The 14,692-nt window shown below is 51.0% G+C and overlaps 1 protein-coding gene across 5 annotated transcripts in view; it reads left to right on the forward strand.

The window, feature by feature from the left end:
• Rnft2 (ring finger protein, transmembrane 2) overlaps positions 1–14,692 on the forward strand; it is a 58,022-nt gene that overhangs the window by 1,146 nt on the left and 42,184 nt on the right. For all 5 annotated transcript variants that reach the window (NM_001107144.2, XM_087578492.1, XM_087578491.1 and 2 more), the window contains exons 2-6: positions 1,118–1,292; positions 1,756–1,814; positions 7,142–7,611; positions 10,758–10,834; positions 12,575–12,675. In NM_001107144.2, coding sequence (NP_001100614.1) covers positions 1,269–1,292; positions 1,756–1,814; positions 7,142–7,611; positions 10,758–10,834; positions 12,575–12,675 — 731 coding nt within the window. In that variant the 5' untranslated portion in view covers positions 1,118–1,268. The remainder of the gene's footprint in view (positions 1–1,117; positions 1,293–1,755; positions 1,815–7,141; positions 7,612–10,757; positions 10,835–12,574; positions 12,676–14,692) is intronic.

A 14,692-nucleotide genomic window follows, 5' to 3' on the forward strand; every position in this document is an offset into this window, starting at 1 on the left:
ATTGGGGTGGAGGGGCAAACCAGATCTTATTAAACAAACCTGCATGCCAACGACTGGTAAGTACTGTGAGGAAAGCAGCTCAGATCCAACAGGAAATGCAAGAGAAGGGAAGGAAGGCTCTGGAAGGTGGCACCATTAGCATCAAAGGAGGTAGTGTCTAATCCTTGGCTGGAAAAGAATTTCCTGGGAAGGAGCAGCAGGTACAAAGGTCCGGAGGCAGGAACTCCTAACTTTAGAATGTCCCGAGGTAACTCAACAGAGTCAAGGCTGTAAACAGGTCACGATGTCTTGGGCATGAACTGGAGGCTTCCAACAACTCTGATTTTTATTCTGGCTTCCCTTAGAAGCCAGTAGAAGTTCTAAAACTGTTACAATTTTTTTTGAAAGATTTATTTATTTAATGTGAGTGAGTAGCTGTCTTCAGACACACCAGAAGAGGGCATCAGATCCCATCACAGATGGTTGTGAGCCACCATGGGGTTGCTGGGATTTGAACTCAGGACCTCTGGAAGAGCAGTCAGTGCTCTTAACCTCTGAGCCATCTCTCCAGCCCTAAAATTGTTTTTTGTATAGTCCCCAGTGTATGCGTGCGTGCATGTGCACAAGTGCGCGTGCATATGTACACATGTAGGTATGTATGTATGGATGCTCGTGGGGGGCGGGGTTGCAGATGTGTGTGGAGGTCAGAGGCCACCCTCAGGGATCATTCTGCCAGAACCCTCCACCTTATTTTTCTCACTGGGACCTCGGGTTCCTCAGCTGGAAGGACTGGGCCAGAGAGTCTGGGGAATCCTTCAGTGTTTGCCTCCCTGGTGCTGGGATTACACAGTGCAACACCGATGCCTGGCTCCTCACAGGGGTGCTGGGAATCGAACTCAGATCCTCAAGCATTCGTGGCAATCACTTTATTAACAGAGCTATCTCTCCAACCCCCAGGATGTATAGCTTGCTAATAGGCTGTAGTCCACCATCAGCACCTCAGAGGGGGATAGCTCAGAGGCTACCAGAACTCCTGGGCAGTAGGATTGGCTGCCACAGCTCCCAGTCACATTTGCCAGCTTATTCTGTAACAAGTCATCCCAAAGCCTGTTCAGGCAAGTGCTTTGTCCCACCCAAGGCCTGATGTCTCTGATGAGTCTCCTGCCAGCACTTCCCTCTGAAGAAGAGGAGGAAGAGAAGGCCTGCTCTCTCTGGGACCCAGTGACCGCATCGCATCAGGAACCCTGAATGTCCACGGCACGTTTCGTCAACATGGAGTTCTGAGGTCCATGTGGCTCCTTGCAGCGCACCAGGTGATGTGTCTCCATGGGGATTTGCCCCTTCACTTAGGAAATGTGTGAGGTGGAAGGGGCCCCTGGGTTCCACCGTTCTGTTCCCTCCCAGGAAACAGATGGGGAGTGGGGAAGCCACAGAGAGGTTCCTGGCTTTGTCTGAGGTCACACAGCAAGCTAAAGGGCAGCGCGTTTGGCTCTCTGCACCCCCATCTAGCACCCATCTGCACCCCCATCTGTGGTTTTCTCCTTTTGCATAGGGGCCACCTCCACCCTTGACTCTGTGTCCTCACTGTGAGATGGGACAGTACCCGTCTCCTGTGGGATTTAACACCAAGTTGAGGATTGTGTGGCAGAAGCAGTAGAAATGTAGTTCGCAAACTGTCAGACAGCCTCAGGAGTGATACTTATATACAGTCACCATGGCAACAGGCCAGGAAGGGGTGTGTCAGGAGATGTGGCTCACACACGTGTCGGCTTTCAGGTGCTAAGGAAAATGCAGAGACGCCACAGTAGCAACACGGACAACATTCCACCTGAAAGGTAAGCGTCTCTGTGCCCCCCCCCCCACCCCAGTTTCCTCCCATCTGGAGACCCTCCTCTCATCGACGTTAGTCATTGAAGACATAAAACAGACCCAAGAGAGAATTCCTTTCCAGTGTATTTGGAAGCTTCTCCTTCCTCTGAGGGCACACCCAAGGCAGCCGGCTTTATAAAGAGAAAAGGTTTACCCTCATCACAGTCTTGGAGGCCGAGAGAGCCAATGGCAAGGCTCAGTGGCTGTATTTGGCCTCATCACCTAGTGGTGTGGTCAGCAGTGGCAGCAGCCATGTAAACTCTGGAGTCTTGGGGCTGGAGAGATGGCTCAGCGGTTAAGAGCAGTGGCTGCTCTTCCAGAGGACCTGAGTTCAATTCCCAGCAACCACATGGTGGCTCACAACCATCTGTAATGGGATCTGATGCCCTCTTCTGGTTGCCTAAAGATAGTGACACTCAGAGTCACGTACATAAAATAAGTAAATAAATATTAAAAAAAAAAAAAAAAACAAAAAAAAAAAACTGGAGTCTTAGCAGTCGCCGGTAACACCAGTACCTGGAGGCAAATAAGTGTATAATGTGAATGAATAAATAAATAATGTAATTAAAGTTGCAAATAGATGATTAAAAATTACAAAAATAATGTGATTTTAAATTAAACCAACAATGTAATTAAAACTAGAAATAATGTAGTTAAAAATTAAAGCACAAAGTTTGACCGGGACAAATGGACCAACGGTCACATCTCAGCCCTTCCACTTCCTGGCTGTGTGACTTTGCTAACGGACCTGCCCCCTCAGAAATTCGGTCTTTTATCTTCAGGGTGCTCTTAGGGAGGGGTGGCGGATACCCTCAGTGCATGGTGGACAGTGTTTTACCTGCCGTTGTTTCTGCCCCCGAAGATGTCCGGGTTCAGTTGAGAGCAAAGCTGTCCTCAGCCCAGAAGATTCTATCAGGCTTGCCAACCAGAAGATAGGTGCTGCACATGTGTCCCTGGGCCCTCCAATACACGGTTCCATCAGCAACTCTGACATTACCTCTCTATGACTGGAGAGCCCCTGGAGGGGCTGCTTCCTACCAAAGACACCAGAGCTGGTGCATCTGTCCCCTATCCCTGTTTATGACAAGATGCCTGAGATTGCACACTGGTGTACAACACAGTCCTCTGGGAATGATGTGCCTCTTACCTTCCTGAAATCACAACAGCTGCATGAAATCCTCACAAGACAGGGAGACACACACACACACACACACAGAGACACACACACAGACACACACACACACATAGACACACAGACAGACACAGAGACACACACACACAGACACACACAGACACACACACACACATAGACACACAGACAGACACAGAGACACACACACACAGACACACACACATACAGACACACACATACACACACACAGACACACACATACTCACACAGACACACACACATAGACACACACACACAGACACACACACACACACATAGACACACAGACAGACACAGAGACACACACACAGACACAGACACACACAGACACACACATACACACACACAGACACACACATACTCACACAGACACACACACATAGACACACACACACAGACACACACACACACAGACACACACACAGACACACACACACACAGTGTGAGAGAGCGCACAATCGAGCAGGGAGGAGGTCATCAGACCCCCTCCCCTCCCCTGCCTCCTGAATCTCCACAGCTGCGGGCTGCCTCAGGAGGAGCTGGACAGTTTTCTGAAGGGAGGATTGCAGTGTGAGTTTCTCGCCTTCTGGGCTGGGCTTTGTGGTGATGCAGCTGCCTTGAAGCACTCATTTTCCTGGATTCCCTGCCTCTGCCTCCCAGGTACAAGAGACTGCTAAGCCTACCCAGTTTTTTTTTTTTTTTCTTTTTTTTCTTTTTTCTTTTTTCGGAGCTGGGGACCGAACCCAGGGCTTTGTGCTTGCTAGGCAAGCGCTCTACCACTGAGCCAAATCCCCAACCCCGCCTACCCAGTTTTTACGTGGGCTCTAGGAGTATAAACTCTTGTTTCCCGGGCTTGCCTGGCAAGCACTTTATCCGCTGAGGCTACCTGGTCCTCTCTGCCATGTTTGAGAAGTAAATCACTCTCACCCACACATGCGACCGTCACGGCCGACCACACCACTAGGTGATGAGGTCAAATCCGGCTGCTGGGCCTTGCCATTGGCTCTCTCAGCCTCCAAGACTGTGATGAGCATAAATCTTTTCTCTTTATAAAGCCGGCTGCCTTGGGTGTGTTCTTATAGTGCACGGGAGGTAGGCATGTCATGGTATGTAGCTCAGCTTGTGGGAGTCAGTCCTCTCTTTCTGCCTTTAAGTCCTTGGTATCAAACTCAGGCCTTTGTCAGCCTTGTCTGTGGACACCGGACACCCGTGAATGCATCTCATTGGCTCTTTGAGACCCATAGTTTGCCTTCTCCCATCCAAGTCGGTCCATTCCCCTGGGCTGTGAGAGCCGTTGCTCTTAAGTGGTTGAGTTGGAAGTGCATAGCCTCCCACTCCCTAAGGAACAGTCTGTCCCATTTAGGCTACAGTCCCGCTGGATACAGGAGAGGGGCTGAGGGGAGGGAGGCCAACTGAAAAAAAAAAAAAAAGCCCTTGGTGGTTTGAGCTTTCCCTACTTGTACCGCAGTTCCCTGGAGCCTCAGGAACTCAAGTGAGCTCAGGGGTTGGGGGAGGCTTTCCAGAGTCCCCAGGGATGGTGGGGTCATCCATACAGGCTTGGGCACCTGGCAGGACATGTGCTGTCTGAGCCAAGCTCTTGAAACACAGAGAAAGCTCAACCCCTCCGAGACACATAGCCATGGTGTCTGTTGTTGTTGCCGCCACTAATATCGTAAGTATTTTTATCCGGAGCCCAGGGGACGAGGACCACACAATTCCCAGGCTCTGGAGCCACCAGGGAGGGGGCCCAGAGGGGAGAGTAATGAGGTAGCCAGCTTCCAAGCTGTGCCAGGGTTAGGCTGATGTACCACGAAGCCCAGCTTGTGAAGGAAACAACCCCGAGGTTTCTCCAGACCAACCTGTTCTTTGCCCTCCGTGTCCTGTATAGCAATAGCGGGCTTTCCACAGTAAAAATAAATCCCACCATCGGGCGAGTTTTGTAAATACCAGGCTCAATCAAATGCTTTAAATGGTTCCATTTATCTGCGTATACTGGGCTACCTACCAGAGTCGGTTCTCGCTCTCCAACATGTAGGACACAGGATTTGAACCCAGGCTTTGCAGCAAGCACTTCTACCCACTAATCCATGCAGTTGGCCCCTAAGCTGTACTCTGTGAATTCCCGGCCGGACTGAACATGCACTGTGTGAGATGCGTTGGGCTTTCTGGAGAGGTTCAAAGGAAGTAATCAAGTTTGTTCCTGTCACCGCATGCTCAAACCTCAAGGAGATTTGTCAAAGTAGAGGAGGGCCCAACCCCAAAGATTTTGACACATGGGTCTGGACCTCCTGCAGTTTTGCTGGGCTCCGCACAGTAGCCACAGCACACAATTAGGATTGAGAGTCGGGAGTCTCTAGGGAAAGGCAAGCAATAGACTGACCACTGAGATCAGGCCCCTGCAGGCAGGCGCTGGTTTTAGAGGGAGGTGGCTGCTCTCTTCAGCTGACACGTGGGGAAATGCAGGTAACCTAGACGGGCTGGGGAGGGCTAGGGGACAGCCTAGTACCCACGGTAGCCTGAAGCGGGAGGCCCTTGAGAGGCGAGAAGTCCACTGAGAGACTGGGGTTTGGGGTGCTCATCAAGAACCTCAGTTTCTATCTATAAAATAGAAATGCTCTTGGTATCTGTTTCTAGAACTTAGCAGAGTCTTCTAGAAATATAGACTGGGAGCCCTTAGAGAGCTTTTAGTGTGATAGCAAAATACCAACTATACCTATACTTAATTATTATATTAATTGAATTAATGATTAGCTAGGAACTAAGCAACTAATTATATCCATATAATAAGTAAAGCCTGGACTGCACAAGGTCAAGGCCAAAAGCAGCATTTATGGGGGGGGGGTGTATGAGAGAGAGAGAGAGAGAGAGAGAGAGAGAGAGAGAGAGAGAGAGAGAACCCAGTGCTGGGCTGTGGCTCAGTGATAGAATGTTCACCTTGCTCTCAGAAAGCCCTGGGTTCAATCCCCGGCACTGTGTAAACCTGATGTGGTGGCACACACATGTAATCCTAGCATCCAGATGGTGAAGGCAGAAGATTTGGAAGTTCAAAGCCAGCCTCAGCTACCTAGCAAGTTTGAGGCCAGCTTGGGGAAGGATTAAGACCCTGCCTCAAAAATAAATAAATAAATAAATAAATAAATAAATAAATAAATGAATGAATGAATAAATAAATAAATGTAGGGTGTAGAGTTGGTCCACCTGGGATCAAACCCTCGGTTCTTATTCCTCACCAGCAACTCACCTGTAACCAAGTACTTGCGTCCGCGTGTGCCTCCGTTGGCTTATCTGTGAAATGGGGATGTTATGTGTACCTGATATAGGCTGGGTAGGAGGATTTCATGAGTCAGTCAGAAGCACACAGGACCCCTAGCCATACCACTGAGTAACAGTCCCCAGCCTTCTTCCCACTTTCCCAGGACAGGTAAGCCGCCCGGCCTGGTCTTGAGGTTAGGCTCGTCTCAGCCTCCCAGGCTCCGGGATCCCAAGCCTATTGGAGCTGGAGCCACTGGTGTCTTCACACACAGAGACCTGCTTTCTCCTTGGGCTGGAGACTGCAAGGGGCAAGGTCCACTTTCTGGAGTCTCTCTTCTCCACCTGCTGTGTCTGTCCCACAGAGACACGTGCCATTCTGGATTGGGGTCCACTATCTAAGACCCTGCTCTAAATAGGGTTACAGTCTGAAGTTGGGGGCCTAGGTCTCCACCCAGCATTTTGAGGGGAGACAGTTGCGTTGGTCATAGCATTGGTGCTCCGTGCAAGGTTTTTTGTCTCGTGTCTGTTGATCTGCATTTCTGTGGCAAAAACAGACCACTACAGGCTGGGTGACGTTATGAAGAAAGAAGGTTTGTCTCACTTACAGTTGGGGATGTTCGTGATGCATCTGACTGTGGGTTTTTTCTGGTTCACCTCTCTTCCCCTAAAGCTCTGGGGATTCAATCCTGGGGAATACACTGGTTATCCTCATCCAGTTCTAAGTGTGCAGACCCCACCCGCTTCCCTCTAGACACCGTAGTGGAGTTAAGTCTGCCCCCCCCCCGGGGGGGGAGCACAGAGAGGGATCTGCAGTAGTGTGAGTTTGGGGCCAGGTCTTATGTGAAATTTGCCTGCCATCTTGCCTTGCAGAAGTCGCAGCCAGGCGCTCAGCCCTGAGGCCAGTGTGGATGAAGGTGGTGTATTTGAGAGCCTGAAGGCAGAGCCGGCCTCCCCCCCTACGCTCTTCTCAGGCCTGGCAGGTGGCCTTCCTGCCAGTCCCTTCCCAGCAGGCCTGGTGCTGGGCTCCACAGCCGGTGGCGGGGATGTCTTCATCCCTATGCCGGCCACCAGGGATGAGGCCGGTGGCCGCAGCACCGAAGGAAGCACCTACCACCACCGCCAGGCCCATCACCACTTCCACCACGGTGCCCACCGCGGGGGCTCCCTGCTGCAGCACGTGGGAGGGGACCACCGCGGACACTCGGAGGAAGGGGTCGACGAGCAGCCCGGAACTCCGGCACCCGCTCTGTCTGAGCTGAAGGCTGTGATCTGCTGGCTTCAGAAAGGACTGCCCTTTATCCTCATCCTGCTGGCCAAACTGTGTTTCCAGCACAAGCTGGGTGAGTCCCACTGGGCCCTGAGCTCCGGGAAAGGACTGCCCGTGCTCAGAGAGAGCCATGTCCGACCGTGCATCAAGGACTGCGCATGCCCAGAGCCAGGACCAGCCAGTAGAGGAATTGTGGTGCACGGTGCTTGAGTGCATGGTGTTTTGGGTCAGCCCTGGGTTCACATTTCCAGCCTAACTGTATGACCTTGAACAAGTGGCCTGGCCTCTCTGACCCTCTGTTTTCTCCTCCGTCCAGTGGGGTTGAGATAAAAACTTCTTTAGCTGGGCTGTCAGTAGAAAGGAAAGAGATGGTTCGGCTTTGGGGAGCACAGCCCCATCCCTTCCTAGCTAAGTACACTGGGTGTTTTATTTAGCTCCCTGTCTTGGCTCTGTCTTTCAAATCGTGGTTACATGCAAAAGGCCGTTCTTCTCCATCCCGGTTCTGCATCTGTAGATTCAGCCAACGACCATGGGACATTCGAGGACGAGATGGGGGTGGCTCAAGGGGTAAAGTGCTGCCCATAGACACGGGGACTTCTGTTAATCACCAGGACCCATGTAAACAGCTGGATACACACCTAGCATCCCAGTGCTGGGGAGGCAGAGACAGAGAACCCCCGCAGCTCACCGGCCAGGTTCAGTGAGAGAGCCCGTCTCAAAAGCTAAGGTAGAATGTGATGGAGAAAGACACCTGGCGGCGATGTGTGGGTCCCAGGCGCACGTGCACACATGGGCACACATGTGCACACATGTGAATACACTACACTGGGGAGGAAGAGAACGTCTATTGTACTTGCCCCGCTAACATTCCATCCACGGCACAGTATGAGGCATTTCTGTCACAGGGAGCGTTCAGAGGTGATTTGACCTACCCAGGGGGATGTGTGTAGGCTCTATGCAAATACTGTGCCATTTCATGTTCCAACTGAGGTAGCCACAGATTTGAGTGTTGACAGGGATCCCAAAACACTCCCCACAAGGATGACTTACGTTGTGGAATCACGATGAGCATGCATTTGAGCTCATGCGTGTAACACCTATGAAGGAAGCATTCTGCAAGTGCGTGTTTATCTCCGTGTTCATTACTACCACATATTCAAATCACCAGAGCCGGCGAGATGGCTCGGTAAAGGCCCTTGGCACCAAACTTGATGACCCGAGTCCAGTCCTCCAGACCCATGTAGCAGGAGAGAACCCACTCCTACAGGCTGTCTCACACACACATGCACACACACACACACACACACACACACACCGACAGATCCTGGGACATGGCAAGTACTCAGCATGACGGGGCCTCGTAGAGTACTTAGCCAAGTACCTCGCACACACTCACGACTTTGTGATGCTCTCTGCAGTGCTGATGGCGCTGCTCTGCCCTGTGGTATTTGCAGGCTGTGACTCAGCTACTTCTTCCCAGACAAGACAACCAGGGCCAGCGAGGCAGCTCAGTGGGTGATGCTGCTTGCCTCGCAAGCCTGTTTGCCGAGCTCTATCCCCAGCAGCCATGGTCCTGAGGAAGAAGACAGCTGCTAAGGGTTGTCCCCACCTCCTTACATGCACTGTGGCACATGTAGCCTCATGCTCAGGGACTCACACCCAACAACAACAACAACAAAAGAGAGAATCTCAAGATGAGACCATCTTTTGTTTCTTATTTTCCCCTCTCTGGGAAGCTCCAGCCAACATTGTCACCCCCTTCCTAGCTGGAGCCCCCATGTCACTCCCCTTCCCTTCTGTCCCTAAGTGTGGAAGCCAGCACGTCCTTAAGTCTCACCCTGAACCCTGCCAAACTTATGTCTGAGAGTTTTTAGCTCGGTTTTTTTATTTTTTGAGACAAGGTCTCATTTGTAGCCTTGGCTGTCAGTGTGATTTTGTAGCTGAGCCTCACCTTGAACTTGCAGCAATCCTCCTGCCTCCACCTTCTCGGTGCTAAAATGATGGGCGTGTGCCACTGTGCCCGGCCCTTGCAGCTAAGTTGTCCTTGAGCGTAGTCACTGGATTTCTTGTTATTTATCATTTTGTTTCGGACAGTGTCTTCCTCAGCAGACACCAAACTTGGTGTCCTCCTGCCTCAGGTTCCTTGGTGTGGGGACTCACAGGTCTGATAAGTGTGCACCGCCACCACGCCTAGCTTCCGTGTGCTATGTGGTTGTTTTTAATTCACATCTGTCTACTTAATGTGTGTATGTGTGCACAAACATATGTACAATAGCACCTACATGAAGGTCAGAGTACATTTTTCTTCTTTTTTTTTTTTTCTATTTTTCAGAGCTGGGGACCGAACCCAGGACCTTACATTTGCTAGGCAAGCGCTCTACCACTGAGCTAAATCCCCAACCCAGAGTACATTTTTCAAGAGTCGGTTCTGCCCTTCTTCATTCAGCATGGGTCCTGGGGATTGAACTCAGGTTGTCAGGTTTGGCTGCAAGCCCCTTTTACCAGCTAAGCCAGCTCACCATTCCTGTTGCTTAATCCAAAAGAGAAACAACTAGAGTTACCATTCTTACATGTTTCTAACGAGAGAAACACTTCTTCTATGCAGTGGATCTAGAAGAGCCTAGAGTACAACATTGCAACGCCAGCCACACCTCAGTCCTGTCCGAAGCAATAGCAGCCTGGGGAAGCTTGGCGGACAGTGGTGATGAAATGGGTTGTGGAACCCGGCTCAGTCGTGTTCTCCCCTCTGCCCGCCCTCAGCTGACAGCAGAGATTCTGTCTCCCCCCCTTAGCATCTTCTCTTTCTGCGGTCTCCTGTGTCCATATTACAAACAACTTCAGGTTCATTTATGATTAGACAGTGAGGTAGCTGCTATTAGCTGTCTGTCCATCACACAGATGAGGGTACTGAGGCTCAGAGAGGGGCAGCAACTTGCCTGCACTAACACGTTAGAAGTAACAAAGCTGGGATTTGGACTCTGGTCTGGCTACACCGCCCAACTCTCTCTGACCTCTCTAAGGCCTCTCCCCCAGATGAGAGGGACTCAGCATTCTTGCTAAGGAGCCTGTTTTCCTCCCCTCAGTCCTTCACTTGCCAACTCCAGAAACATGGTGGGTTGTGTCCCCCCCCCCCCAGCATTGTTTAGAGTCTAGGACTAGGCTGGAGGTCTGAGTGGATGGAAGCCAGCAAGACCCCATGTCAATCTGCTGTTCCCACAGGCATTGCTGTGTGCATCGGAATGGCCAGCACCTTCGCCTATGCAAACTCCGCCCTCCGGGAGCAGGTGTCCTTGAAGGTGAGTCCCTGTGGCTGCAAGAGCGATCGATTTCCCGAGTTGCAACACTGCAGACCGCAGATCTGACAAAGGGTCACAGTAGCCAACAGGGTGGAAGGAAGGCGAGGACCTCCAGCTAGCGTTGTCCTCTGACCTCTACACACACCCTGTGGCATGTACACACTTGGCAGCTACAAACACACGCACATCTTTCACACACACATATACACTATTAAAAAAAAATTCCAGGGTTGGGGATTTAGCTCAGTGGTAGAGCGCTTGCTTAGCAAGCACAAGGCCCTGGGTTCGGTCCCCAGCTCCGGAAAAAAAGAAAAGAAAAGAAAAAAAAATTCCACTCACCTTCAGGTCCACAGTAGGTGCCTTTAAGCCGTTGGCCACGGGCTTTTGTTCAGATTGCTCCTTGACTTACGAGCCCTTGAGTTACCGCCTGACCGTTATGACAGTAGCAGAACAACACACAAGTCCTCTGTCGCTGACTAGAGCAGGGTTCAGTGGCTACACTGTTAGTCTCAGGACTCAGGAGGGTGAACTGGAAAGATCTGAAGGCCAGGAGTACGAGGCCTGCTCCCTGCCAGCCCACAGGGGTGACAGCCGATGTGCTCTGTGTGCTAGGCTACCAAGCAGGGCTGCCCAGCATGCTGGGTGTGACCCGAGTATTATCACTGGTTATTTACAGCTTAGAGTGGGTTCATCAGCACACCATCGCCAGGCCTTAAGTCAAGGCACTCCACCAGCTCGGAGCCATCACGGCGATTAAATGAGACAGAGCCCGGAAGGGGCTGAACATGGCGCCCAGCCTACTGGGGAACGTTAGCTTGAGCTGTTTTACAGAACTGCTTTCTGCAGAGCGGGTGTATGTGCACACTGATCCACCCCTCGAGGTGGATGCTGCTGCAGGCCATTAGTGAGAATTCTGGAATCTTGGTTTCTTTTAAAAAGACAGAAATACTATGAGTGTGTTTCTGTCTTAATCCCGGGTGTGGGGAGATGGGGCTGCTTCGCAGGAGCTGACTATGATTTGCCTCGTGCTCTAGCAGAGGCGTGATTTGTGTGAAGTTTGGAATTCTGGGGACTTCTCAGAAGGCGCATAAATGCTAGGGCCTTGAGAGGTAGGGTGAGTGCTTGTCGGTCGTTCAGGGGGTTGTTTGTGGTTTGTTGGTAGTTGCGCTCCAAGAAGAAACAAGGAATTAGATTCTCTCTCTCTCTCTCTCTCTCTCTCTCTCTCTCTCTCTCTCTCTCTCTCTCTGTGTGTGTGTGTGTGTGTGTGTGTGTGTGTGTGTCTCTCTCCCTCCCCTCTCTATCCTTCTTTCTCTCCTATCTGGTGATAGGGGGTGAAGTGGGAGTGTGGAGGATAAAGGGTGGGGAGAAAAAAAGAACCCACAAAGTAGCAGACAGACTACACCCAGTCAAGTAGCCTGTCCGGGGTTGGGCAGCTCCCAGATGGGATGGAGCCAATAGGAATGTGTCAGATGCAGGCTAACAGGAAACAGCCAGCCCATGCCACTCCTGAGTCTGTGCTCGGAATAGGAGCTCTGGCCTTTCTAGATGGTTCTCCAAGCAGGCGTCCTCCCTGTCACCTTTAGTCTGCTAGTCCTTGAGTCTCAGTGGGATGGAAAGTCACCAGAACCTTCCCTCGCCTTCCCCTTGCTTCAGGACTGTGAAGTTTGCACACACTCCAAACATTCTAGAATGTTCCATCACAGCACCGTGGTCTTCACAGCACCCCCTCTTTCTCTGCAGGAGAAGAGATCAGTTCTGGTCATCTTGTGGATTCTGGCCTTCCTGGCAGGGAACACACTGTATGTTCTTTATACCTTCAGCTCCCAGCAGCTCTACAGCAGGTGAGAGGGCCGTCTCGGGGATTGGGGGTGCACAGCCGCATGCCATTAGCCATTACATGAACAAGGATGCCAGCCTCAGGCCCTGATTAAACTCAGATTCGACCTGCATGCCTGCGTGCGCGTGCGTGGGCACACACACACACACCAACCACACACACACACACACACTACACACATACACCAACCACAAACACACACACACACATACCACACACATACACCAATCACACACACACACACACCACACATACACCAACCACACACACACACACCATACACACACATACACCAACCATACACACACACACCACACACATACACCAACCACACAGACACACCACACACACACACATACACCAACCACACACACACACACCAACCACACACACACACACCACACACCAACCACACACACACACACCAACCACACACACACACACCACAATACACCAACCACACACACACACACACACCACACACATACACCAACCATACACACACACACCACACACATACACCAACCACACAGACACACCACACACACACACATACACCAACCACACACACACACACCAACCACACACACACCAACCACACACACACACACACACACACCACACATACACCAACCACACACACACACACCACACACACACATATGGGAGGGGAGAACAGTGGATATGCAACTTTGCATGAAAAAGAGGAAGACCATGTGGAGTTAACTTTAGTGATAATTTTTATTGAACCATCAGTTGTGTGTTCCGGAACCGCTTATCCAAAGTACTCGGGAAACTTATGTTAACTTACAGGCTGAACCAATGCAGGCTCTGTCCAGGCTACTTCTCCTGAACCTTACAGCAACTATTCGTATGACATTTACAAAACATTTACATAGCATTTGATATTTAGTCTTCTAAAGACTGGCTGGTGAAGGTATGAGAGGTATTTTGCAAATCCCAGGCAAGAAACTTAGTGTTCAGACATCTTTGGGACACCCTGGGACAAACCCTTCATGGGTGCCAAGGGATGACTGTGTGTGTATCCAAAATATCATTTCAATACTCAAGGAAGCTGAGGCAGGAGGATTTCAAGTTGGAAGCTAGATGGGCCACATAATGAAACCTTGTATCAAAGGAGAGAGGGAGGTTAAGTTGGGGGAGGATAGAGAAAGAATGGTGGTTGGCAGGAGGGGGGAGGAGGGGTGGTGTTGCTGGCTTACTGTTTAATGAGTTCTGGAGTTTTGTGGAAGGGGACTTGAATGGGAGTGAGAGCTGTCCACAGTGGGAATGTGCTTATGTTAACTTACAGGCTTAAATGATTAAGGGAGGAGATATTTCCATTACTTGTGTTGTACTGCAATTGGAAAGGAATTCAAATGTCCCAGCACCCCCTCCTGCCTGGGGGGATGTTTTAACCCCAGTGTTTTGTTAAGGATAAAGAGTGGTAGTGTGGGCAGAATGAATATCCTAGAACGTCTGAGAAAAAGTTGGAGTCTTAGATTAAGAAAATCTCACCAGAATGCTCCCACTGTCAGAAGGATTGCTTTGGGTGGACAGGAGGGTTGGACTCTGAACAGGGTGGAGACACAAGGAAGGCTCTTGGATTTTGGATAAGGGTCCCCCTGTGAGAATGGGGCCTGCAGCAGTGACAGGGGAGGGAGGTTCCACAGCAGTCTTGGGAGTCAGTTAAAGCACTGCGCTGGTGGAAAATGCTAAGGTCCTGCTGCTGGGCCAGAGAAGGTGAGGTTTCCCAGCAGTCAGGACCAGTTCCCGCTCATGCTGTTTTCTAGATGCCATCTTGTTCCCGGACACAGACCCTGGGCCTCTTCAGACCAGCACTGAGTCATGCTGGCAGCTCAGGAGACTGGCAGAGAGGGCAACAGAAAAGCCACAGGGCCAAGACCTTGTCCTTTCTGGTGCCACCAGTCTCCAGTTGTATGTGAGTGGTTCCATCAGCCACTGCGTTATGCTTGGTGTTCTGCCCAAGTGGGGAAACACTTTTGTATCGCTGCCCCACC

This window comes from Rattus norvegicus, chromosome 12, assembly GCF_021556685.1.
Source record: "Rattus norvegicus strain SHRSP/BbbUtx chromosome 12, alternate assembly SHRSP_T2T, whole genome shotgun sequence".
Lineage (NCBI taxonomy): Eukaryota > Metazoa > Chordata > Mammalia > Rodentia > Muridae > Rattus > Rattus norvegicus.